At 45.5% G+C, this 24,970-nt stretch overlaps 1 protein-coding gene across 1 annotated transcript in view; it reads right to left on the bottom strand.

Moving 5' to 3' along the window:
- msrab (methionine sulfoxide reductase Ab) overlaps positions 1-18,283 on the bottom strand; it is a 30,989-nt gene extending 12,706 nt beyond the window's left edge. Inside the window, exons 1-4 of the mRNA XM_071528115.1 lie at positions 18,158-18,283; positions 10,373-10,441; positions 9,950-10,069; positions 6,624-6,728 (exon numbers count right to left, since the gene is read on the bottom strand). Of these exons, the coding sequence (XP_071384216.1) occupies positions 6,624-6,728; positions 9,950-10,069; positions 10,373-10,441; positions 18,158-18,230 (367 nt within the window). The 5' untranslated portion in view covers positions 18,231-18,283. The remainder of the gene's footprint in view (positions 1-6,623; positions 6,729-9,949; positions 10,070-10,372; positions 10,442-18,157) is intronic.
- Between the last annotated feature and the right edge of the window lie 6,687 nt (positions 18,284-24,970).

Here is a 24,970-nt window from a genome sequence, read left to right on the forward strand (position 1 = left end):
CATACTGATGGAGTTCGACCAGCTGTCGTCATTTCCACAAATTTTGTCAAATGTGATACAGTATAGGAAAAGTGGAAGGCTACAATGCATGATAAAGCAGGACAACTGCAAAGTCTTCCCTCTCTCTCTCTCTCTCTGTCTCTCTCTATCTCTCTCTCTCTCTGTGGGTACGTATGTGCGTGCGTGTGTGTGTGTGTGTGTGTGTGTGTGTGTGTGTGCATGCGTGATAGTACTCAGGGTTGTGCTGTGCCCTGCGGTCCCGTTACGGCTGTGTGCGTGCCAGCAGAGTCCTCTCCTCCTCTCCTCTCTCAGCTGCTATTTTTGCCCTGTTCTTATGTAAGCTGCTCCTGACGCGCTGGAGACAGAGGCAGAGTACGGAGTTGGGATGGTGAGAGCATCCCCACTGGACACACACATACACACACTCGCACGTGCAAACACACACATATATATACGTGTGCATGTATATATTTATTTATATATACACTAAATAGAGTGAATATGCAACACACAAAGCAAGACAGAGAGAGGGAGATGCTGTGTTTGCTGTCAGATGCTGACACCACACATAAGGGGGCTACCCTCGACCAACAATGGTACTCTGTGTGTGTGTGTGTGTGTGTGTGTGTTTGTGTGTGTGTTTGTGTGTGCCTGTGCATTACTACTGCACGTATGTGTGTATGTGTCCGTCTCCTTAGCTTTTATTTGATGTATTTTCCTGACACTTCTCACGTTCATTCTGTGGTTGCAGGAATATTGTGGCTCCGGCCCTTGCGCTCCTTACTGTTAGCTGCTTCTAAATATAGGAAGGGGTAAATGGAACTCTGTGACATTTTAACATCTATTTTGCCCAAGGAAAAAAAAAAGAAAAAGAGAGAAAAGTGATCTCTAAATATTAACCCTTCAGGTCAGCAGCTCCTGCCAATGATTGTGATTATCAAGAGAATATTTTTACCTACCACCCTTACAAATGACACACAGCTTTGAGACAATTCCATTCAAAAATATAATTAATAATTTTTCTATTTTGTTAGTAAACAATAGCAATTTTAATAATAACAATAGTATTACAATAGCCAGTAACTTATAATAATATTCCAGAGTCAGGTTTGCTTCCATGACAGCAATAGATTTGTAAGAAGGTATTGCATTTCTGAAGTGTTGCACATCTCATTTCAGAACAAAAATCTGAATACAGTTTGCATAATTTTGTGTGATGTCAACTCAATTTTCCAACACTCAAATGACAAGTTCGACACCCTGAAATTAGGGCTGCAAATGTTTAGCCTCTCTCTCTGTGTGTGTGTGTGTGTGTGTGTGTGTGTTTTGCGTTGGTTGGCGTTCTATCTATCAATCATTATTATTCAAAGCGCTGAGGCTGGGGTCTCTGTCTCTAATAAACACTGTTCAGGTTGGGGCCTAACCTGCTTTAGTATTACCTATCTTTCATTTATTTCTCTCTCCTTCTCTCATTCATTCCTCCTGTTTTTTTCTCTCCATCCTGTTCTGTTTTATTTCCCCTATATTGTTTCCATCAGGATCTCATCTCCATGTGTCCACCCCTCCATGTTCATTTCTCAACAGCGTGCACAAGTGTAAGCACGCGCTCATAGATGCATACAAACACAGCAACAAATACAGAAAATTGAAAAGATTTAACACAAGCGATCTCTCCCAATTGTGCGCACAGACACATGCAGAAACTTATAACATCACATAATCAGACGGCCACACAGAAACCCACCCCCACCCGGCGTACACGCGCCACGCGCCACGCAATCTCCATAAATTAGGGCTGTCAGCGTGTGTGAGGGTGTAATAAGTGACACCTGGTAATGAGCATGCCATTCTCAGCCAACCAGCGGAGAGGGAAGGGGTGGGGTAGAAGGGTGGGGGTGACAGGGGTCAAAGGTCAGGGGTCAAGGTCACCTCCTGTGGGGGTCGGCTTTAGATAGGAGGGGCGCCCCTAAATTGAGGGATGCGGTGACATAGGGGGACACGGGGGTACCCCAACAGGGAATTGGCGTGTGTCTCCAGCCAGCTGGGGTGAAGATATTAAATAAAGGAATATTCATGTTCATTTCAGTTGTCAGAGAGCGACTGCCGCCTTCCAGACTTACCATATGAGGACTGCTTGATTTATGTCTATTTTGTGATTTGGTCCGTACCACAACTTTCATTTTGGTCTCACCACATGTAGGATGAGAAATCTTTGTCATGTTAGAAAGTATCTTCATACGCTGCAATATACCAAGTATTATAAGTCCGCATCATAAAACGTATGCCCATAGATTTTAAAATGAAGAATGAGTTCAACTGAATTAAAATGGCCACCATGGTGGATTGTGGATTTTTTTAAAATACCGTTACCCCTGTAATACACCTGTAATATCTCTCTTTTACCTTGTCAGTCCACCCATGGTCTATCTACAACGGTGAGCATGCATGTGCGTGCGTGTGTGTGCACATGTTATCAAATGAGGACAGCCGCGTCGGCCATTTTAGCTGTGCATTTGTGTTTGTGTGTGTGTGTGTATCGGCATATGCCTGTGATGCCTGTTCACTGACGCAGCATCAGCAGCCTACGCCATAAATACTGCATGGCCTCAAAAAATAGAGGGGATGGAGGGAACGAGGGAGGAGGAAGGAAGGGAGAGGAAGAGAGAAGAGGAGAGGAGAGGAGGAAACAAAGAGGGGGGAAAAACCTTGGTTGTTAAGATGAAGGGCGGCGGAGGGGAGGAGGGGAGCGGAGGAAGAGACGGGAGAATGAAGAGGGGGGAAGGGAGGATGAGGATGAGGAGCGGGGAGGAGAGAGTGACTAAGAGATAAAAGAGGAGTGAGTGGATGTGAGTGTGCGTGATGAGCGGATGGCCTCGGGGAGCGGTCGACTCACAGCGCTGCTCTGCGGATGTGCCGACGGGCTCCGGGCCGTTTGCTCACTCGCTCGCTCCTTCGCTCACTGCAAAGGGGACGGGGGTGGGGGGGGGTGCAGGCGAGACGGGGAAGGAGAAGGAGTCGGGGTGGGGGAGGGATGGGAGAGGGTGCAGGAGGAGAGCGGGAAAATGGAAAAGACTGTGGAGAAAAGGATGAGAGAAAGGATTGGAAGGTGGAATCAGACGGAAGGCTAAGAAAGGGCGGCATGTGAGGATGGGGCGGGTGGAGGATGGGTGGATAAGAGCAGAGGAGGAGGAAAAACAGAGGAGTCGAGATGGAAGGTGAAGAGAAAGGGAGGTGAGGATATGCACGGATAGGTTAAGGAGTAAAGAAGGCGAAGATTGGCGGTAGGACGACTATGGGAGGATGAGAGTATAAGGAGAGCAGAAGTGGGGGATGAGGAGAAGGGGTTGGCAGGGTAAGGAAGCGGCCAGATAAGATGCTCTTATCCTCCAGACAGACTGAGAGCCTGGGGCTCCACTGGGAGCGGGGACAGGGGGGACGGGGGGACGGGGGAGACGGGGAGGATGGAGACTGGAGGAGCGGGGGGGAGGGGGGCTGAGGGCCTCTTGAACGAGGAAGTAGCCGACAAACCAACCGACACGCTCTTGGTGCAGCTGTGCGTACATTCTGTATGTGTGTGTGTTTTGCCTATTCGCACATAAGCGCAAATGGAGTAAAAGTGTCTATGAGTAGGCATAATGAGCATTTGTGCATAATGTGCATAAAGTGTACAGTATGTTTGTGTATGGAAATGTGTGTGGATTGACCTGCTTTATGAGAAAGAGCAGCGAGTCGAGTTTGCATCTGTACAGGGATCAGTCTAAATACATCAAATCATCTTTTCAGCTCCCATGATGACACAGAACTGCTGAATTACAGCATTGCCCCGTGACGTGCAGACGTCACTTTTACTACCGAGTGTGTGTGTGTGTGTCTGTGCGTGAGCCTGTGTGCATGCACATGTGAAGGTATGGTATTGAAGAGTTGCTGTAGCGTAGACAGAGGAAACTTATAATTTGTGCGCGTGTAGATTGGGGGGTCTTTATGCAACATCCCAGGGAAGCCAGCAGATTGAGACTAGTGTTGCTGAATATGGAAAGAGGGCACACAGCAAAGGCTGCTGGGAGTTTCTGATTGGCTGCTAATGTTGCTATCCAGGCCGGGATTGGTGGAGCTGACGCAGCCCGACATCACGTTGTCGGGACTAAACCCTTTTGAACTGAGGCAAAGCAGAGAGGCACAGATCTCAAAACACATACACACACATACACACACACGTGCACACACACACACCCCACATATACGCATAAAGGGAAGAATTGCATGTAATTGAAAATGCATCTGTACGTGATATTTCCACACGTACTCAAACATATATATAAACTAGGATGGGCTGTGTGTGTGTGTGTGTGTATGTGCGGAGAGAAACAGAATGCATAATGTGTCTGGGCTTGTCTCCATATACGAAGAGCTCTCGTGAAGCTGTGCAGTTGCAAAAAAAAAAAAAAAAAAAAAAATGAGAGTGAACCTCCTTAATTTCTCCATTCTCTTTTAAGCCCGGCTCCAAGGTGGACAGAATAAATTGGAGCTTAAGCACGCGTGAAGGCACAGCCAGCGGGCCCGTTTCCACCACTCCACGCCACATTTGTCAAATCAGAGGAATTTCTGCTACACGTGAACCCAGAGTCAGAGTCAGAGAAGAGAGAAAAACGGCAGGGATTCACATTTAAGTCACGTGAAGGAGTAACACTACCGGAAAAAAAAAAAAAAAACTTCTGGGGGGGAAAAATGTAGAATTGAGTAAGGTTATTTTTGAATATGTCGTCTGTTTTTAAGTGTAACAAAAAAAAAGAAAAGAAACGCACACCGACAACTAGAGGAGTGCATAGACAATAAGCTGCATGCTATTAATAAAACATGAGATGAGACAAGGCAGTGAGTCAGGGGAAATGCATGACTACTCTTTTGGCCTCAGTGCCTTTGCCCCGTGGCGTGTCGGCTCCACTCTGCCTGTGCCTTTGCCCGTAGTAAGACGTGTCTCTGCCCTTGCCTACGGTGAGCAGGAGAATCTAGTCCGATTGGGACGATGTGGTTCACGGGCGAATCTCAATACTCAATAGTTTCTCCTTCCCCTGCCTCCACTGCCTCCGCTGGTGTGAAGATATGAACAGGTGACATGAAAGATGGAGTATGAAACGTATGAAAAATGTGCAGTCGGGTGCAGCAGGAGCCGAGACTATACAGCATGGTATAGTAGTGGTACATGCACTAACATGGGTGACATTTATATTTAGGTCACACACCAGTGAGTGTATGAGAGAGCGATCATGACTGATGCAAAAGAGATGACGGAACGGAGGCGGGCAACGTCACTGACTCTGTGTGTGTGTGTGTGTGTGTGTGTGTGTGTGTGTGTGTGTGTGTGTGCGCGCGCATGCCTGTGTAAAGGCTGAAGGTCGGGCCTATGAATCTTTGATCCATCTCTTCCCAAATCACCCTCATCCAACTTGTCATGCCCCTCCCTGTTCTATGTGAGTGAGCAGAGTACCTCTTTGCCCGTCCTCTCTCTCTCTCTCTCTCTCTCTCTCCCTCTCTCTCCCACACCCTGTTCCTCGTTCCCTCACTCTCTCTATCTCTCGCTCACCCCCCCAACCCCCCCATGCCCTCCCGGTGCATTAATGCTCTTACATCACCTCCTCCAGTGAGCAAAGAAAACAAGAAGAGATGGAGAGATGGAGTGGGGAGGGTGTGTGTGTGTGTGAATGGAATAGAACTATAAAAGTTGAGATTTTATTGAAATTAAAGATTTTATTGAAATTAAGTGCTGCTTGGTGAATCACTTGTACGCCAAATTTTCCAATTGCTCCTCCTAAGTAACAAGTAAATGGTGTAGATGTTGTACAAAGTGTGTGTCGTTAGGTGATAAATAAGGAAACATTAACTTGTCAGACTTTTTATAGAGCTTGGCGAAATGTTCTCTCCATGAAAATGAAACGTATTGGTCCAGTAGCCTGCCAACTTTTAACTAACCAAATCCAATATGGATATCTTATGATAAATTCTTAAAGGTGATAAAACATAGTATCTCAATGGGAATCACAAGTTGGACAACCTTACAAAATCTTTACAGCTCTCGCCTTGCAATGTCTTGAAGCCACAGGTCTGCAAATCACTTTCTGAAACTTTTGAAATTCTCTGCAAAACATCAAAAGTGAGAGCGCGCAGATTCACCATGTGCAGCTTCTATTCCATTTATTCATATACTGACTTGCCCATTCAGAAATGTTTTCTGTGAATTCAACTTTAGGACGTAGCAGTGTAAATTCCAACATGCAAGTTCTCAGGTGTTTTGCTGCTACAGTAGCTTCATTTAGATTCCTCCACTGCTTTACAACGGACGGACTATAGAGTACATGCCACGCACATGCTCTAACACAGAGAGGGATTTTTTCAGTTGGGGCTTGAACACGCACCACACTGGTGTGTCTCTCCATGGATGGCTGGATCTCAGACACATTAACACTGTCTGGCATTGGCTTACACCCATGAGACCTCCCCCACCACGACGCACACACAGGCACACGTCTGGGCATCATCCTTCTGCTCTAATACACCCTGTGCCCCTCGGGACGGGTCTTGTGTGTGTCTGTGTGTGCATGTGTGTCTGTGTGTGTGTGTGTTGCTACCTTGCGTAGGGTCGTGGCTCTCCCAGAAGCGCTTGAGCAGTTGCTCCAGGCTGATGTCTTCAGGAGAGAAGACCACCCTCACCACCTCAGTGTGACCCGTCAGACCTAATGGAGACATGTATGCACACACACACACACACACACACACACTTGTGTTAATCAACATTAAATCAAGTGGTCTGTTAGTTTCGCTTATGATATCGGCTTGACTCATCGCTCCCCCTCCTCACTCCACTCTTTGTTAACTTATATTTTCATGGTAAATGCTGCATAATGTTTGATGTAACAGTTGACTAACACCAGAATTAACATAATTGTGGCTGCGCATTTTGTCAAATCGTCAAAAATATTTAGCATGAAAGAGACTCAAAAAGCCATAATTAACAGCACTGCAAATGAACAGTGTGTGAACAGTGTGTGAACAGTGTGTGTGTGTGTGTTTGTATGCGTGTGCCATGGGTAGCAGACGTTCAGGTTGAATCCACTGAGAGCTATGTTATTGCTCACGGCACCATGGGGGAGAGAGACAGAGAGAGATTCAGATAAAGGGAGAGAGAGAGAGAGAGAGAGAGAGAGAGAGATATACAGAGAGAGGGAGAGGGAGAGAGAGAGAGAGAGAGAGAGAGAGAGGGCACAGTAAATGTTTGGAGCTTATGGTGGAAGTTGCCAAAAGCACACAGGCACGGTGAGGGGCGCCTCTCTCCTGCCTGCAGCTGCCAGGACCCCAAAGCTTCAACAAGCTGCCTGCAGGCATTTTGAGACTGGGGACTGCTTAAGGTCTCACGCACGCGCACACACACACACACACACGCACACACACACACACATACTCAATAGAAAGGATAGGCTCACACACATATATCACACATACACACCTATGCCAAATCTACACGTATGCCAAATGTAAGTACTGAGGCGGGTTAGCTGAGGCTTGTATCAGTAATAGCGACCCAGGTGTGAACCATCCCCTTCTCTTATTCACACACACATACACACACACACACGCATGCACAGTTCTTACACAGACACACACACACACACACACACACACACACATACACACACAAACACATAGGTGTATCAGGTGTGTTGCAGACAATAGGAGAAGCGATGCCAATTTCATGCATCTGGCTTGAGACCCACTTTCAGCCTCTAACTGACACGCTCACTCCTCCAAAGGACGATCTCATGCCAAGTGAAAATGGAAGATATCAGCTACTTGAACATTTGTTACCTAAATAAAGAATGGGAGCACGTCAGTGGATATTAGTAGTTTGGCAAGAGTATACAACCGTGAAAAGTCAGTGCGGGAACTATTAAAGCTGCAACATGCAACTTTGTTTATATTAAAATAACAATAAATAAATAGGATATATTATACATTATTAGTCTGTGCCTATCTGTAACCCTGTGTGTGTATGCCTAAATCTCCCCATTTGGGACGTTTTGGGCCATGTACCATTTTTGTGGCATTTTTGTGGTCGTGGCTAATAAGGTGAGGCTAGTGGCTACAGTGCAGGTAAGTCATAACAACAATGGCAGAAAGCAGTAAGAACAGAAAGAAAAGGCCTGTTCAAAAACACTGGTGAACATGTTAGGGATTCATTACCTTGCTAAAGGACACTTCAATATGGCGTATGGTTGAAGGACAGTCTCCCAACTCACTACGCCAAAACTTTTTTTCTGCTGTTGGATACAAAATGACAAGCGCACGAGCATGTGGATTTATCTGCACATGTCATACTTTCCTATACACTACCTTCAACTAAACTCCTGATTAGACCTTTCGTACTGCAAATGTATGCACACGTTGGTGCAGTGGGCTTATGCCGTGCTGTGAATTAGTTAGGGTGGAATATGTTCGGGGCTGAAAAACATGTCTCCTTCCCTCCATCTCCCACACGGAACTGTCTACATGTCTGTCCTCTCAAGATAGGACGTTGACTGCTTCTCAGCCTATTCTATTTCTGTCTGTCAGTCCATCCATCTGTCTGTTTGTCCCTCCATCCTTCCCTGGCTCTGTTGACAGTTCCATCAGCCCCTTGCTTCCTTCCTTCTGTCTGTCTGTCTGTCTGTCTGTGTGTCTGTCTGTCTGTCTGTCTGTCCAGCCGTTTGTCTGTCTCTCTGTCCTGCCCTGGCTGTGTTGACAGCTCCTCGGCCTCATACCGTCGCAGTGCTCTGCTCCGTCATGGCCAATGGAGCGACGCCTGCACTCTCTCAGCCGATGGACAGACAACCCTCCTCTCTTGCACTTTTTCCTTGGATTTTCTTTCCCCTCAAAAGTTTTTTTTCTTTCCCCATTCCCTCACTTGCTGCAGCTCTCAATCTGTCTGTCTCTCTTCTGTCATCTGTCTCCATCTCCCTCCTCCTCTCCTCCATTCTCCACAGTTCCCCATCTTGTTGTTGGGGGGCTGACAGAGAGGGAGAGAGAGAGAGAGAGAGAGAGGGAGGGAGAGACTTAGACAGATATAGAGAGACAGGGAACATACAATCCCTTGAAGGGCTCAGCTCAGAAAGTCTGCCAGCCAAGCCAGAAGCGTCCTTCCCCTCCTCTTCTAGTCCTCCCATGCTGTGCCTGCGCCTCAACTCCTTCCCAGCCTGCATTCCTATGCCCTCAGCAATGGAGAAACCCCAACTTAACAGCTCAAGACTCCTAAAACGCAAGGGAGATACGTAGGGAGCAAGAGAGAGCTAGATATCTTTCTCAGTATATCATCACCCGAAATCCAGCAATTGGAATCTCATGCTGAGGAAAAGGGAAGAGAGAGATACGGAGACACAGACAGACAGACAGACAGACAGACAGACAGACAGACAGACAGAGATATTCAAATTCTTTGACTGGAAATGAGCACAATTCAAGCATCTCTAGCGTAATGTTCACCAGACCTCAGTCTCAGGGAGAGAAGTCCATTCATGGCGCTTCATACACGGTAACCTCTGTAGTCAAAAAACGCCGCAGTACAGCGCAGTACAGCACAGTACAGAGCCCAATCCTTACAAGTAGGTCATGGGAAGGGGAGGGGGGGGGATTGCAGCCCATCTGGAGCAGTGCATTCTGAGTAGTTGACTGCAGATGAAGGGAAGGCGGCTGGAGGATGAGAGAGCTGTACTTAAAAAACACCCTCTCTATCTCTAGAGTTTCTCTCTATCTCAATTTCTTTGTGTTTTTGGGTCTCTCGCACCCTGACTGATCTCACTGTGAAAGGTCCTGCCGACTCACTTCGCCTCCGCACAGGAAGGGAGCCTGATTGGTGTATACTGTGTGTAGCGAAGTGGAGAGGGTGCGCATACGTGCAAATGTGTGCATACAGGGTGTGTAGTACCTGAACAGACCTCCTCATAGCTGGGGTTGGGTGTGAAGCCGCCGGCGTAGCCCACCTGTGTGGAGAGGACTCCTGACAGCCGCCAGAAAAGCCTCTCGGCTCCCCAGAAACAGCCCATACCTGGAGACTCACAAACACCACACGCAAATGCATGCACACACACACACACACGCATGCAAGCATGCACACACGCAAACACACACACACACACACACACACACACACACACACACACACACACACACACCATGAATGCTTCTGTACTTTCTTACCATCTACAGAGTCTCCAGCATTTTGCCAAAATGTGTCCATGACCAAAAACTGGTCATACAAGATTAGGGTTCAGATTTGGGTTATTTCCCATGAAGAGACTCAGTATGACTATGAAATAAATCTGTCTGCAGAGTGGTTGTGGGGTCTCACCAAACATGATGGTCTCCACGCCTTCTGGGAAGGGCTCCACTGTGGGGTTTCCATTGACTGCATGCTTCTCTGGGAGGGGAAACAAGGTGAAATGAGTTCAGATCCTGAATCATAACAGTGTGTTTCAACATTAAAAAGCATGCGAGTCTAAAGGCCCATTAGCAGCTTCAGCTAGGCTTCACAGGCCTTCACTTGGCTACAGGCTGACCTAAGCCAGCGGATCAGAGCCAGAGGCTTCTGTGCTGGAAGACACTTAGGAGATTACAAGGCTTTGACCACCATTCTATCCCTGCTGTCCTCCCTTCAATACCCACAATTAAACACAAATAGTTATTATCTGATCTGTCCCTATCTCTTTGAATGTGTGTGTGTTTAGCGCTAGGCTTGGCACCATCTGGTGTCCACAAAGCAAAACAATAACACACCAAGCAGGTCAGGGGCACCCTCCTGTATGACCCTGCTAGCTGGGAACGGCCCGGCAACTTGACCCAGGGCCGCCCTAATCTGTGCCATGTTTAAAAAAAACCCAATAAGTAAAACAAACTGTACGCACACTGGATTGGTGAGAGGTGGCGGGGGGGGAGGGTGGCACTCCGCTGCCAACTGTGCTGTGTGGAATTAGAGCGCTAAAAAGGAAAGAAGTGTGTGTGTGTGTGTGTGTGTGTGTGTAGCCCACAGATGTGAGAGGTGGATTAGTGCTTAAGAAGACTGAGGTGACTTAGCGTGTAAATCTCCACTGAGCAAGGCTGGTTTGCACTGCAACCACTAATATTAGTCTACGGATAAACAGGCCACGGGGTACAGTATGAACACACACACACACACACCACACACACACACACCACACACATACACACATGCACAGCTTAGACACATACCAATAATGCACGCTTGCTAAAAGTTCAATGTGTGGTTTCTCTTTGGTCAGTCAGTGCTGTGATGTGTCAAATTGACCTTCATACAAAACAAATTGATATAGACATAATATTTTATTACCTATAGCCCTAGGCCTGAGTGATAGGCCAAAAACCCAGTCACATGCAGTTTGTTGCAGTTGATTGGGAGCAATCATTGTAAAGCCAGATAGTAATGAAGCAACACTCTGACAAGCCAAAGGTTTTTGATAACAGACAAAACTGTTTTTTTTTTTTGTGGATTAACAGACTGCAGTAGCATGAAGGTGTCACAGAGGCCTTGCTGCCCTCAGGCAGTCCCTTCCTGCCCTCCTATTGTGTGCCAATTCTGTCTTTGTACAAGCAGGTTGCTTGGCACTGCCAGGTCATGTTCACGGGCACAGAGTCAACTGCAATCAAAGTATATTTATGTCAGTGACTGTACTGGGTAAATACTCTCAGTCCATAAGGGAGAGAGAGATAGAGGGAGGCTTGGGAACTGCAGAAATCTTCATCTCTCCCTCTCTCCTTATCGTTCTGTGAATCTTGTTTTGTCTCTATCCTTTGCTCGCTTTCATTCTCTTGTCCTCTCTTTCTGCCCATAGCGATAAACAGTACTGAAGTTGCCAAAGGACAGAGAGAGAGAGAGAGAGAGAGAGAGAGAGAGAGAGAGAGAGAGAGAGAGAATGAGCGTGCGAGAGACAGTTAGTGTGCGATAGAGGGGGAGGAGGAGGAGGAGGAGAGATCAGACTGCCAAAAGAAGAAAAGGAGTAAATAGCCAGTGAGAAGCAACAGATGAGGGTAGCAGAGAGGCAGCGAAGGATTCTTTTGGCTTTCAGACCACCATGCCTTCGGGCGCTAAATAAAAAGACCAGGCACTCCATCCAAGATGGAACACAGAGAAAACAAACAAACAAATAAACAAATAAACAAGGAAAAAAAAGAGAAAATGAAGAGAGCCAAGAACACGCCGACACAGCGCTGTCCAGAGAAACTTACTGTGAGCCAAGCCTCCCCACCCTCTTCTCTCTCTGTCAGCTGTTCTCCATCTTCACCTCACACTTTCCTCACACCATCTTCCCATCATCCCTCGCTCTCTCTTTTTTTTTTCCAAATGTGTGCACGCACGCGTGCACGTAAGCACACAATCACTCACACACACCAACCTCTGCTGTGGGTATTTCTCCCATGGAGCAGCTGGCAGAGGTCCAGGCAGTGCCAGGCTGGCTCCTTTCACTGTGCCTAGCCCAGCATTCCCCCCTGCCAGCCCAGCGCCCACACCCCACTCTGCCAGAATTACCCCACCTAACACACACAGCCACCGAGAAAGAACTGGCTGAATACCCTCACTACGCTGCCTCACTACGCCAGCAAAAGAAAGAAGAGAGGACGACAAAAAAACAAGCAGGGAGGGTGACTGACTGAGCTTACAAAGGAGGAAAACAGGCTGAATATGGGGGAAGGATTCGTGTGAAAAGGATTTTTTTTTTCAACTTGGATGAAATATGGGCGTATTTTCTTTTGTGCGCCTTTGTTTTCAAGGATATCTGAAAAGCGCAGTGCAGGCTATACAGTACGGCGGGACTGAAGCGGAATACTTTGGTCACCTTTTGTTGCTTTTAGCATGGTGGCTGGAGGCGGCTGGACCAGCACCAAAACATCGGACCCTGCGCCCTACCACTCTGCTTTTATCATTGTCACCATCGGTCAAGGGCATGGCAATCTATCTGTTGCTTAGTGGATAATAACGTCCAGTTTGGCTTGGTTCGGTGGGTATTTAGTCTTTGTTACCCTCCGGTTCTGCCCGTGGTCCCGCGTTTCTCACCCGCAAAACAGAAGTCCAAGCGCTGCTGCCCCCTCATGCAGAGACACGGGAGAGACACCGTCCCTGGACGCCAAAACTGGTGACGGAAAGGTCGAATTCCAGGCTGCTCTGTTTATTTCCTTCCAAAAACCATTCTCTCCCTTTCCCTCTCTCTTCCTCTTCCCCCCTCTCTCTCTCTCTCTATTCCTCTTTCTAGCTTCACACAGGTTGGCAGAGAGTCAGGCACGAGTCGACGGAGGAGGCTGATGCTTTATAGTGGTGCCAACTACCCTCTGCTGTATGGGAGGATGGGTAGGGGCGAGAATAGTGGGGCAAAGGAGGGGAGGGGAGGGAAGAGGCAAGGCTGGTGGGAGGTGGTCTGTTTTTAAGGACAGAGTCAGGGGTAAGTAAAAGAAAGAAGTGTGTGCTACAAAGCCAACGGCTGCTGTGGCCTTAAAACAATCAACCAAACTTGGCATTATCACAGTTGTGCTTCATATACTGTATGTTTACAGCTTTATCTATTCAGGGTGGGGGAGACAGTCTAGACTCCGGAGAGTAGAACCTCCAAGCCATCCATGCATTCCATACATACTGTATCCTAGCAACGGAAACAGTTGCTATGGAGAAGACCTACTATAGCACCGCCCCCATCAGCCCCTTCCAGCAAGATGGAGGAACATCCTGTTTGGGCCTGCTCAAATATCTGCACTCAAAAGCTGATTTGAGGGGGAACAAAGGGGGATGGCATCCATCTTGCCAGCACAAATGATTAAATGCATCGTCTTTTTAACTATAGATTAAAGGAGATTTGTACAAGAAACACAATTTTCCTGCTCACCATCCCCCTGCATGTGTGCATGAGCACATACCTTCTTCTCTCTACCAAGTATCCTCTCTTTGTCTCTTTCATTTGCATTCGTTCTTTCTCCCTTCAAAGAGGTAAATTGAGCTCAATGCAAAAGGCAAAACTGCGAGGGCATTTGGAGACAGGAAACTGCCAAGAAATAATGCCAGCAATATATCTTTGCAATGAAACTGCTTTTAAGAGTTATAGTCAACCATGTTACAAAGATTGATTTTGGTCAGCTGACCTCCCCCATCGTGTTTGGAAGAAATATTGGCAGTCTATCCTGCACTGACTCAAAATAATAGCTCCTGTGCCCCTACCATGTAGCAATCTGCCACTGGATCACTCTCACCAAGGTCAGAGAGTACATTACAGACTGGAGAGGGGAAGGGAGTGGTGCAGGACCAGGACGTCTTAACAAGGAACAAGGAGCTTCTTTTAGTGGGGCTAGAGGGCCTGAAGCAACTTCCAAATCATTGCAGCAATCATCACAGTAGAGAGGGACATTGTGTGCACACATAGGCACACGCACACACACAGACAGGCTGGGACTACACAGGGCAAACATAGAGTCCTTGCAATTTCTAAATTAAACATTCTTACTGGCCCAAACACAGAAGCATACTATTCCAACGCAAAACACACACAAATACACACACACACATACACACACACACACACTCTAAACCAAACCCATCCCCACCTAAGCTGCCCCCCGCGGTGAAAGGGGTGGAACAGATTTCCGCCATGCGGTGTCTCCGAGCTGCTTCGACAGACGGAGCAGGAATTTACGACGGGGCGGAGCCTTCATGCGCATAATGCCCAGATGGGCCCCTGGACGCTGCAGCACCGCTACCTCCCATACGCGCACACTCAGCTCCCACAATGCACTGCGTGGCCACTCCAGGCAGAGTGGGTGATGATTGGGAGCACCAGGTTCAAATCTCACCATGTTTCTCCTCTGCCACGCACTTCTACGAACCCTCCTGTCCCAAAATAGTATAATGAACAGCTGAATGAAAGGATGCGCAGAAGAGAGACAGGCTGAGACGAGATGGAGAGGTTTAATTCTGATACAAAGTGATACAAAGTGGGGACGAATGAAATGATAAATAGGGAAGGGAAGGAAGGTGGAGGATAGCGTCTTTTTAGCAGTGAACAGATTTAGCCCAATCCAAGTTAATCTCTATCCACAGGTGCTAGAGGTGAAAAGGCTAACATAACAGAAACATATGTTTCAGATTTAACAATATAATTTAAACTGAGAAAATAGAAAAATGATCTCAGACAATAAAATCATCACTCTAGACTAACAACTGAAGCCTGTTAACAACAGCAGTGACTTAAACACTGCATTTTCTGTAAGTACTAGTAAGTCTCAGTCTCTGCTCTGACTTGATCCTTACAGATTTGCTTTATCCTGGTTTAATCATGAACTATTTGCACCAAGATCCTACAACATCCCAATGGGCTTTTGCTGCCACTCCAGGTTCTGTTAAGTGCATGATTGACTCAGTGACTGCATTAATGTCCACAATTTTACCAGGATGAACATACTGCAAAGGTGCAAGATTGTGGACATTTAGGCAATCATTGAGACAACCAGATTTTCACCAGCACATTCGCGTACGGCGGCTTGACCTAGGTGTGAGAGTTAAAGTCCATTGTGATATATTGTAGCAGCTGATTAAAGATTAAATGAGTCTGTGAGATTGAAGTTCTCAAAGTACTGTGGGAGACTTATTAGCACTTATAGAAAATGCATGCCATGTTTTCAATATTGTCGGTTTAAACGGTATTCTTAAATTTAAATGCAGTTCAGAGAAATAGGAAATCATCAATAAAATTGCAAGAGATACCTATAGGTCTGACCACATTTTTTTAAATAAATAAAATAGAGCAATAATTAACTTCATTGATTGAAAAGAGGTGAATTATGATTGAGAATAACTTTCTTTTTAGTTTCCCCACTCTGGCACAACAAAAAGTGTGGCGAAACAAACATGACAAACTCACATGAAGCAAATACTAGAGATTTTAAAGAGCTTGGAGGAACTGTTTACTAACTAAAGCAGCCAGGCTGTCATTATAGGGGCATGTGTAGGGCTGGTGGAAAATTATAGCGCTTATCTAAATATAACTTTCTTCAATATTAAAGTCCAGAGTGCCACACACTAGTCTGATGTTTGATGTTAACTAGGTTGGCAAGTAAGATTATCAAAATGAATGTCCCTCACAACAAAAGTTCAGGTGACATAGAACAAAGAGACATCGCCGTGGCCACTTTAACTTCAGCTCAAATGAGGAAATATCACTGATGAGGGAAGTCAATTTTGACGGTGTGGAAATATTTTGGCTACTTAAAGTCTAACAAGAGCCAGAAAGGCATGTGCAACAAAGTTACATAATACTCTGAACCCATTTCACATTTTTAGACTGTATCATCCTTTAGAGCACAGAGAACAGAATAACTGCAGTCCCAAGCGAGTGCTGGAAGTCGATCCCCAAGAACCAGTGATCTACTCTGTGCAACTAACACTCCACTTCTCAGCAGCAACAGCCACAAACACCTCACAAATGCAATAGTGTATTGCATTGTGAAGACACGGCACCGGTTGTGTAAGTGTGGTTTGGAGAGAAGACCTATTCATCATGTTCTGATAATAAAGAAAACTTTAAACTACAATTAAACTTCTGATTCTTCGGTTTTGACTCAGGAGCCAAAAGTAGCCTTTAGACAACAACAATATTTATTTGACGTATACTGTGATAATTATCATTATCAATCAATATTAAAAAAATGTATTTGTGATCATATTTTTGCCCATATCTCCCAGCCCTGGGTGTATCCAACAGACAGGCTGACTACACCTTATGACACTGGTGTCTGGGCCAACTCTCATTGGACAAGAGAGCAGTGTCAGGATGACTATTCCTTATAGGCCAAGGACTCCCAAACTTTTTCATGTCAAGGACCCCCCAAGTAAAGACACTTTAGACAGACTACAGACACCCATTTGAAAAAGGTCTTTCCTGCAGGTGGGGAACTATCAGTGGAGAACGTGAAACCTCTGATCAAATTAGTCATATCCATATCCATTCTCTCATTGTTTCTACCAAAAGAAGTAACGCTGAAATGGAACTAATCCACATTTCGTTGGAGGCCCAGTGGAGCCTCACCCCCACTGCCCTTGGCCCTGTTATTTGGGCAAAAGCGCATCAGATAGATTATCCTCAGGGCGTAGCTAGGAATTATGGGCCTTATGTACAGGAGGGGACTGTGGGCCCCCCTCCACTTTCCTCTTGCCCGCACACCGCCATTATTCCATCTATGACAAACATCTGTGTCTACCCATCCACAACCCCACATCTCCACACATTCATTTACTGATCAATTATCAGACACATCCCTAATTGAAATTATGGGTTTTGGGCGCTACTGTGATGCCGCTGATCGGCTGTGGTAATCACACTTTCAGCAGTTATCCCCTATTCAGAATCTGTCTAGGGAGGACGATTTAGTTTTATTCTGCACAGGAAAAAACCTTGCCAAATTTTATTCCTGCTTGCTCTCAGACAATACAGCAGTTGCTGTGTCACATTTTCGAGACAGTATTATTTCTTTGCGGTGTTGTAGATTTCAGCCAAACCCTGTTTCAAAACCAGAGTGGTGTGAAATAAAATTATAAATATTCATAACTGTAGCCTACACTTGAGGTCTACAAAAAGCATTTTAGTCCAGACACTTTACCTGGGCCCTGGGTAGTCAGCACCCCTATTCCCCTACTACAGCGCCCCAATTTATCCCACAACTTCCAACAGCTCTATCCAAACCATCTGGTTTTGATGCAGTTCTGTAATGTCATGAAATTACTGCCTATAACAACACTCCTTTATTTAAGCCTCTGTAAAATGAAAGAACGCAAATGTTCAGTCAGTCTTTGATAATTAGTCTTCCTCCAAGCATTATAAGTGTTGAACAGTCGCTAAACAAAGTGGTTGCTATAGAATACATCAGTACCAGTATGAGTGGTGATTTTCGGTTAGCGCATTAATATTTACATTAGGCCTACTTGTTATGCGGTCAGAGGAACTGTGCGTTTACAACAGTTTCAAACGTGACTCAAGCACGTAGACAGTTTACCCGGTGGCGTCAGCACGTAACGAGGCCGTTGCTTTGCATTAAAGTAGGTAGGTAACGGTCCTCGAGGGACGGTGTGTTACCGTATGTCATTTACCTGCCACGACCATTTTCTCCTCTCTTCCCTTCAGAGCGCGGTCTTTGGTTGGCATTTGGGTCTTATCTGCCATTGTAGCAGCGACAACGAGCGACACAGAGACTAGAAGATGCCAAGCGGTCTGTGTATGTGCTTGGGAGAATACAGTAACTGTAAACATGGTTGAGTCTTCCGGACAGCCTCCATTGCGCCACGCTGTTGCGTTGCATCGGGGAGGGGAGAGGAGGAGTGAGGAGGCGACGGCGAATCGCCATCAGTATGAATATTCATCGTGCGTGGGCAACGTCGTGCACTGCATATTAACTAGTCAGGGGGTTAATATGACTTTGGCACAAAAGCCTACATTGCACCCTGTGCGGGAACGAAATTAAATTTAAATAAATATCCACATTAAGAACGCCGTTCAGCATGCAAATGAGCGTTCTCCATCAACTCTCATTCTGTGGGAGGCGCCTCTGGTAGCTCAGGCTGCAAAGAGGCTGGGTGGGTTTCGCTTTGTGGTTAATTTCAAATCAAGGAATGCATGTTTGGGGTTAATCCTGGGAGTTACAGCTTCAGGAGTCCACCACTAATAGCCTTCAAATGGCTCCAATTGTGTGTGCAGGATAGGCTAGACCTTTATGGATTGGCTGCATCATCCTTTATACAAATGTTATAAAGCATCTCGAAAGAAAAATCACTTTCATGTTCCTATATGGACTTGTAGTGTGTCTGTGGTACTCAACAGTGGCCTTATCGTAGGCTACTTTATATATATATATATATATATATATATATATATATATATATATTTATCTCCTATGGGATCTCTATAATATTTCTAGTTTTGCTGTGATATTTGTACAGTATCCTACTAAAACATATCATAGAATTACTATAGTTATTTCCCATTAGAGATTCAAACACACCTGCAAAATGTTCTAGTGACTATTGCATATACAAGGTATTTTCCTCCATACTGCAGCGGGACATGGTTAATAGACACGTCTGTTTGTGACTTGGCCTTTCCAAGTCAAGACATGCTTGCCTTGAACTGCATCCATCATCTGGATAATAGCTGTACTGTAGCCTGCAATGTTAAGTGCCCAAGAATTTTCTCAGTAATGCAAAGCTGGGCCTGGCTTCCTTTCTGTTCTAGATGGAAAACCCATGGAAACCCCCCCCCCCCCCCCAGAGAGCACCGAGGGTCACAGGCCCGGACTGGTCAGTTCACACCAGTGGCGGTTCACACACAGAAAATCATTTCATTGCTCTCTGTCTTTTCACTGCACCCTGACCGAGTGATGTGATAGTAACGAGGGTGATTATTTATGTGTGGGAACTTAAGCATTCTTGTGTATGCTCTGAACCATCATTCTGTCAGTAACAAGGTAAGAATTCAGGGCATTATTCCTATATCCTGCAAGCCAGAATAACATCACACCCTGCTGCAACCCTGCTTTCTCTCTCTCTCTCTCTCTCTCTCTCTCTCTCTCTCTTATCTGCTGTGGAAATGAAGCTCAATCACCTGCGGAGGAGCTGAGGGCGGCACAGGGGACTTTGCAATGCAAATGCCAGGTAATTACCCGAAAGCTAGGAGAGTGGAAGCACACGGATGAAAATAGAGCAGGCAGAGAGAGGGAGAGAAATAGATGAACCGAACGCTGGGTTCACATGCCTGTTGATGCAGGATGATTGGGGTACTCGGAAGGGATGTAGGGAGAGGAAAGGAGCGAGGGAAGAAGAGGAGGAAAAGGAGGGGTGTACTACAGGGATGAGAACCACATCCATACAGAGAGCCCACGGTGTGTGTTAATTTCCTCCCTGTGTGTGTGTGTGTGTGTGTGTGTTTGCATCTGTATGCCGGTGTGTGTGTGTGTGTGTGTGTGTGTGTGTGTGTGTCTTCTTCTTACAAATAATCAATCCATTTAGGATTTTCCCCAGTCTCTGGAAAGATCCCCTCATGGCTGTATGCTTCATGTGATGGATGAAGGATCTACTTTAATTCAGAACAACATCTATGGAGAATAAAACCTGTTTTTTGCATGAGTGCTGCAGCAGTGTGTGTGTGTATGTGTGTGTGTACTTTTATGCATATGTGTGTGCGTCTGGGTGCTTGTGTGCACACACTGTACCAGTCAAAAGTTTGAGTACACTTGCTGGAAACTAGATTGTGTTCATAACTGACAATATTCGTATTAGTGGTAATAATCGTATAAGTTTCTGTAAATGCTTGAAAATACTTGAGAAAGAGAACACATCTAAATCTTAGATTCTTCAAATAGCCACCGTTTGCCTTAATAACAGCCTCACAAACACGAAACATTTGGCTAACAATTTCAGCAGGAAATCATCAGCTCTTCTGCAGCAATTCCCAGAGATGTAGGGGACTTGCGGGTTGCTTTGCTTTGACTTTTCTGTCCAGTTCGTCCCATGCAAGTTCTATGGGGTTGAGGTCTGGAGATTGGGCAGGCCAGGTCATTAGTTTGAGTTCTCCTTCGCTTTACTTCCTCGCCAGATAGTTCTTGCACAACTTTGTGGTGTGTTTCAGGTGGTTATCTTGCTGAAGAATGAAGGACTGCCTAACTCGCCGTAATCTTAATGGAATGGCATGCCTCTGAAGTATGCTATGACAGCCATGCTGGTTGAACTTGCCATGGACTTGGTAAAGATCACCAACTGTGTCACCAGCAAAACAAACCCCAGACCATGACACTGCTTGACAGTGGGAGCCACACATGCAGAACTCATACGCTCACCCTCTCTGCCTCTGACAAATACTCAGCGGTTGGACCCAAATACTTAAGATTTTGACTCTTCAGTCCATGAGACCAACTTCCACTCCTCAAACGTCCAGTTTCTGTGTTTTTTTGGCCCATGTATTTATCTTCCTCTTATTCTGCATGGGCCAAAAAAACTCAGAAACTGGACATGTGAGGAGTGGAAGTTGGTCCATGCAAGTATCTTCCTCTTATTCTGCATTCTTGACAACAGTTTTTCTAGTAGCATTTAGCTGAGCTTGTATTTCAGAGGCAGTTAATCACCGGTTTCGCAGACTTGTGACTCAAATGAACTTGTTCTCTGATTCTGAGGTCATCCTTGGCTTGGCTGACATTGTTCGCTCCTGATGAGTGCCAGTTCCTTCGAATCGTTTGATGGTCTTGGCCACAGCAGTTGCAAAGCTCTTGTGATTTGTCTGCAAGATTGACCTTTAATTCTTAAAGTAATTAGAGACTGTCTTTTTTTCTTTGCTTAGCGTATTTTGCCATTTTCTGCTCCCTTACATTCAATAATGACAAACTAATGCTACGTATTTTTGTAGTAATCATGGACCAACACCTGTTAACCATAATTGGTGACAAAAGGTTAAAGGAGAACACTTTAATATTTTGACCAGTGTTCTAACACTGTATTATACACATTTCAGATTTTTAACTGGCTTGGGCTTCAGATTGAAATCCTCTTGCTTTGTATGACCATTTTGTTAAAATTTACAAGATTTCCATTTTCATCTAAAACTAAAATTTTTGAATGCAACTGACTTATGATTATCTGCATATATAAGTACAAAACAGGTGTACTCAATCATATGACTGGTACTGTACACATGTATGTATATGTGCTTGTGTGTACATATGTGTGCGTGCACTGTAATGGGTGTTTCTGTGCATGTGGTGGGTGTTTGTGTGTGTATGTGTGTGTGTGTGTTCTTGTGTGTTCTACCGGAGGATTTAGTGGGTATGCCAGCTTGCAGCTGTTTGATTGTCAGTGAGTGAGAGTGGAGAGACGTGCAGATGTGAGCGAGTATCAAAGAGATTATGAAATGACCTGGAATTAAACACCGCAGTAGTTTTGAACTGGGTAGTGTGGCACGTTAAGCCTCCTGTTTGACTGAGAGGTCGGTTACACCGCTTGGAAAGCTATACATTGTAAACCCGGTTTAGACAATAGAAATATGTCTACTTTTCAACGCAGTTTGGCGCAATTTTATTTAATGAACAAACATACAGTTATATTTATGTGAGGTACATTTAGGATTCAAGACGGGATTCTAGCATTGGGTTTGTTTGTTTGATTGTCTGTTTGTGTTTTTGTGGTAGATATTACCAACTAATAGTGTGACTCACAAGCAGTTTGCACCTCGATTCAATAGCTGCCTCTGATTAACATCTGAACAGAACAGGAGCCAGCCAACCAGAAAACTGTTTTGGCGATTTAGTGTAATTGTGGCTTTGCTAAAGTCTCACTTCGCCTAATTAGAATAATAAATCACGCCGCCTCGTTGTTTTCAAAGGGCCCTCCATCGTCTCGCCGAAGCAGGTGGGATTGTGGGATGGTGTGAAAAAAACAAAGGGTTTGATTGCTCTGCTGAAGCTACAGTTAGATAAAAGCAGTGTGGCGCTCTCCAGGGGATTCATATTCAAAACTAAACCGTATCAATTCATAGACGTGAGTGGGAAAAGCCAACTTGACAAATTTTGATTCATACCCTGGCGCACGCTTGACTTCACTTGACATAAATCACTTTGCTCATTGGAAAATAGAGAGAAGAGACAGGGGTTTTGTTTGAATGACATGAAAGGTTGAGGGGAGATTGCATGTTAGTACCTTTCCAGGGTGGTTGATGTGTCTTAACACTCACTCAGTTACTTTGTCCAAGGAAGTAAGTACACATAATATACAGGCCATAATGTAGTACCAGGGCACCTTGCAAGGTGACCTCTCTCTCTCTCTCTCTCTCTCGCTCTCTCTCTCTCTGTCTCTCAAATCATTTGGCCTTTGCTCATGAGTGGCTTTACCAATGTCTTTGCAAATTTCAGAGAGCCAGGCAGAATGTCTGCAATCGGTCTAGGACACTTTTATGCAGCTCATCTTAGATACAAAGAGACAGGGATAGAGAGAAAGAGATAGAGAAAAAGAAAGCGAGAGAAAAAAGAGAGAGATGGTTGTAGCTAGCTGAGTGCAGCTAGTGCCAGTCCACTTCCCCTCCCTCTGGCTCTACGCTGGTGCTCCACCCGTGCTAAGAGTGGCTGGGCTAAGCCACTCTTGCCCTACATACAGCCTAAACAGCAGATTACGCCCTGACTGTCCCTCTAATCCCATGCACCGGGGCATGTGCCACTGTCACCATGCACCAACCACCCAATCACCCTGCAGCCACCGTCATACTGCCTGCTGTTCTGCTGCCCGAACCCCCATTCCCATAACATTCATACATTCATAACAGTTATTTGGGATTTGTATTTCTATTTGGATAAAGCATACTGGAAGTATAGATATTGAAATATTTATCTGTTGGCCTACACTACACCCATCTCTCTCTGTCTCTCTCTCTCTCTCTCTCTCTCTCTCTCTCTCTCTCTCTCTCTCTCTCTCTCTGTCTTCCCTAGCAACACCCTGTCCCATCCTCCCTCAGTGCCCCCCCACCCCCACCCCCCACCCCCTCCTCTTTCTAGTTTTAACTACCTCATGACCACCTGGCATGGGATAGCTTCCTCCAGTCCCTCAGCCTCACCTAAACCACCAGGCCTGAGATTAGGGTTAATCTGGACCTTGTGTCATCCTATATCTATCCACCACCCCCACAGCCCATTCTTCCTTCCCTCCCTCACTCCCTCCCTCCTCTTCACCAAAGAGGCTTTGGTTTTGAAATCCTTTATAGTGAACCCCCTCTCCTCTCGCACAGCCTCTATGCCGGCTGCCAACTCCAACTTTTCCTCCCGCACCACATCCTCAGCCAATCCTTGAACAGATACTGGTACAACCTGTCCCCAAGCTATGTTGATTATGGGATGTGGAGTGAAGGTTTCTTTTTTCCTTTTCTTTTAAAAAAAAAAATACATTTCCCCTTTTGAATTACTAAGGACTATTAAAGTCTGCACATGCAGTGGTAACGTGGCTAAATTTATCCTAAAATGAAATTCTTGGTATGTGTGTGTGTGTGCATGTGTTCAATCATATATGTGTGCATGTGTTTGCTTGAGCATGCACTTATTAATGACTATAGTTAGTGAGTGCGCATATGTGAGGACTTGCTGTAATCGTGTGTGTGCGGCTGTTTGTGCACGCATCCGTGAGTCCATGATTGTTTGAGAGTGCTTGTGCAATTCATATGGACAAGGGATTTAGATGAGAGTCTAGAGAAATCATCCTCCACTCCGCTGTCCCAATCACCCAACCCCCAGCGCATTTAGCCAGCCAGGCTCGCATACTCTCTCGGTCCTCTCACCCCGAGGACAGAGCAAAGGCACGGAGGCCTGAGCTGGATGAAGAGATGCCACAATGCTGCAGAGAGCAAGGACGCAGAGAGAGCGAAGACAAAAAAAAGGGGAAAAGATACAAAGTGCTACAGCCCCTTTTCATTTTTGTCTCCGGAAATAAATGGCAAATTCTCCCTCGAGCAAAGCCTCCTTTCTTGAGTTGAAAAGCCAGGAAGAAGCACTTGGCAGACAGAAACTAGTAAAATGGAGAGAGAGAGAGAGAGAGAGGGAGAGAGAGAGAGAGAGAGAGAGATGTAGGCCAACAATAAAGTGTTCTCTCTTAAGGTGCAGAGAGAAAGACCCTTGAGCATGAAAACCTGCATGAGTTGGACGATTTAGTGAAAAAACTACATGGAGGAATTTTTGAATTTTTGAAACAATCACAGGATGCTGATCTTATTATGTTAATGTAAAATTCCCTGTCCAATCATAATTATCCAAAATGTGAAACACTGTTCAGTGCTTTTATATTAAATAGATAGTCATTTATTATTAAAAAAGACTAAGTGCATATAGCTCAACAGTGTGATTATTTATACAGGTCACTCATGGTTCAATCATATAATGTCCATCC

The sequence above is a fragment of the Centroberyx affinis genome, unplaced genomic scaffold (assembly GCF_046629955.1).
Source record: "Centroberyx affinis isolate AG114_WGS23_722 - 3 ecotype Tasmania unplaced genomic scaffold, CSIRO-AGI_Caff_v1 ptg001619l_1, whole genome shotgun sequence".
In the NCBI taxonomy this organism is placed as follows: domain Eukaryota; kingdom Metazoa; phylum Chordata; class Actinopteri; order Beryciformes; family Berycidae; genus Centroberyx; species Centroberyx affinis.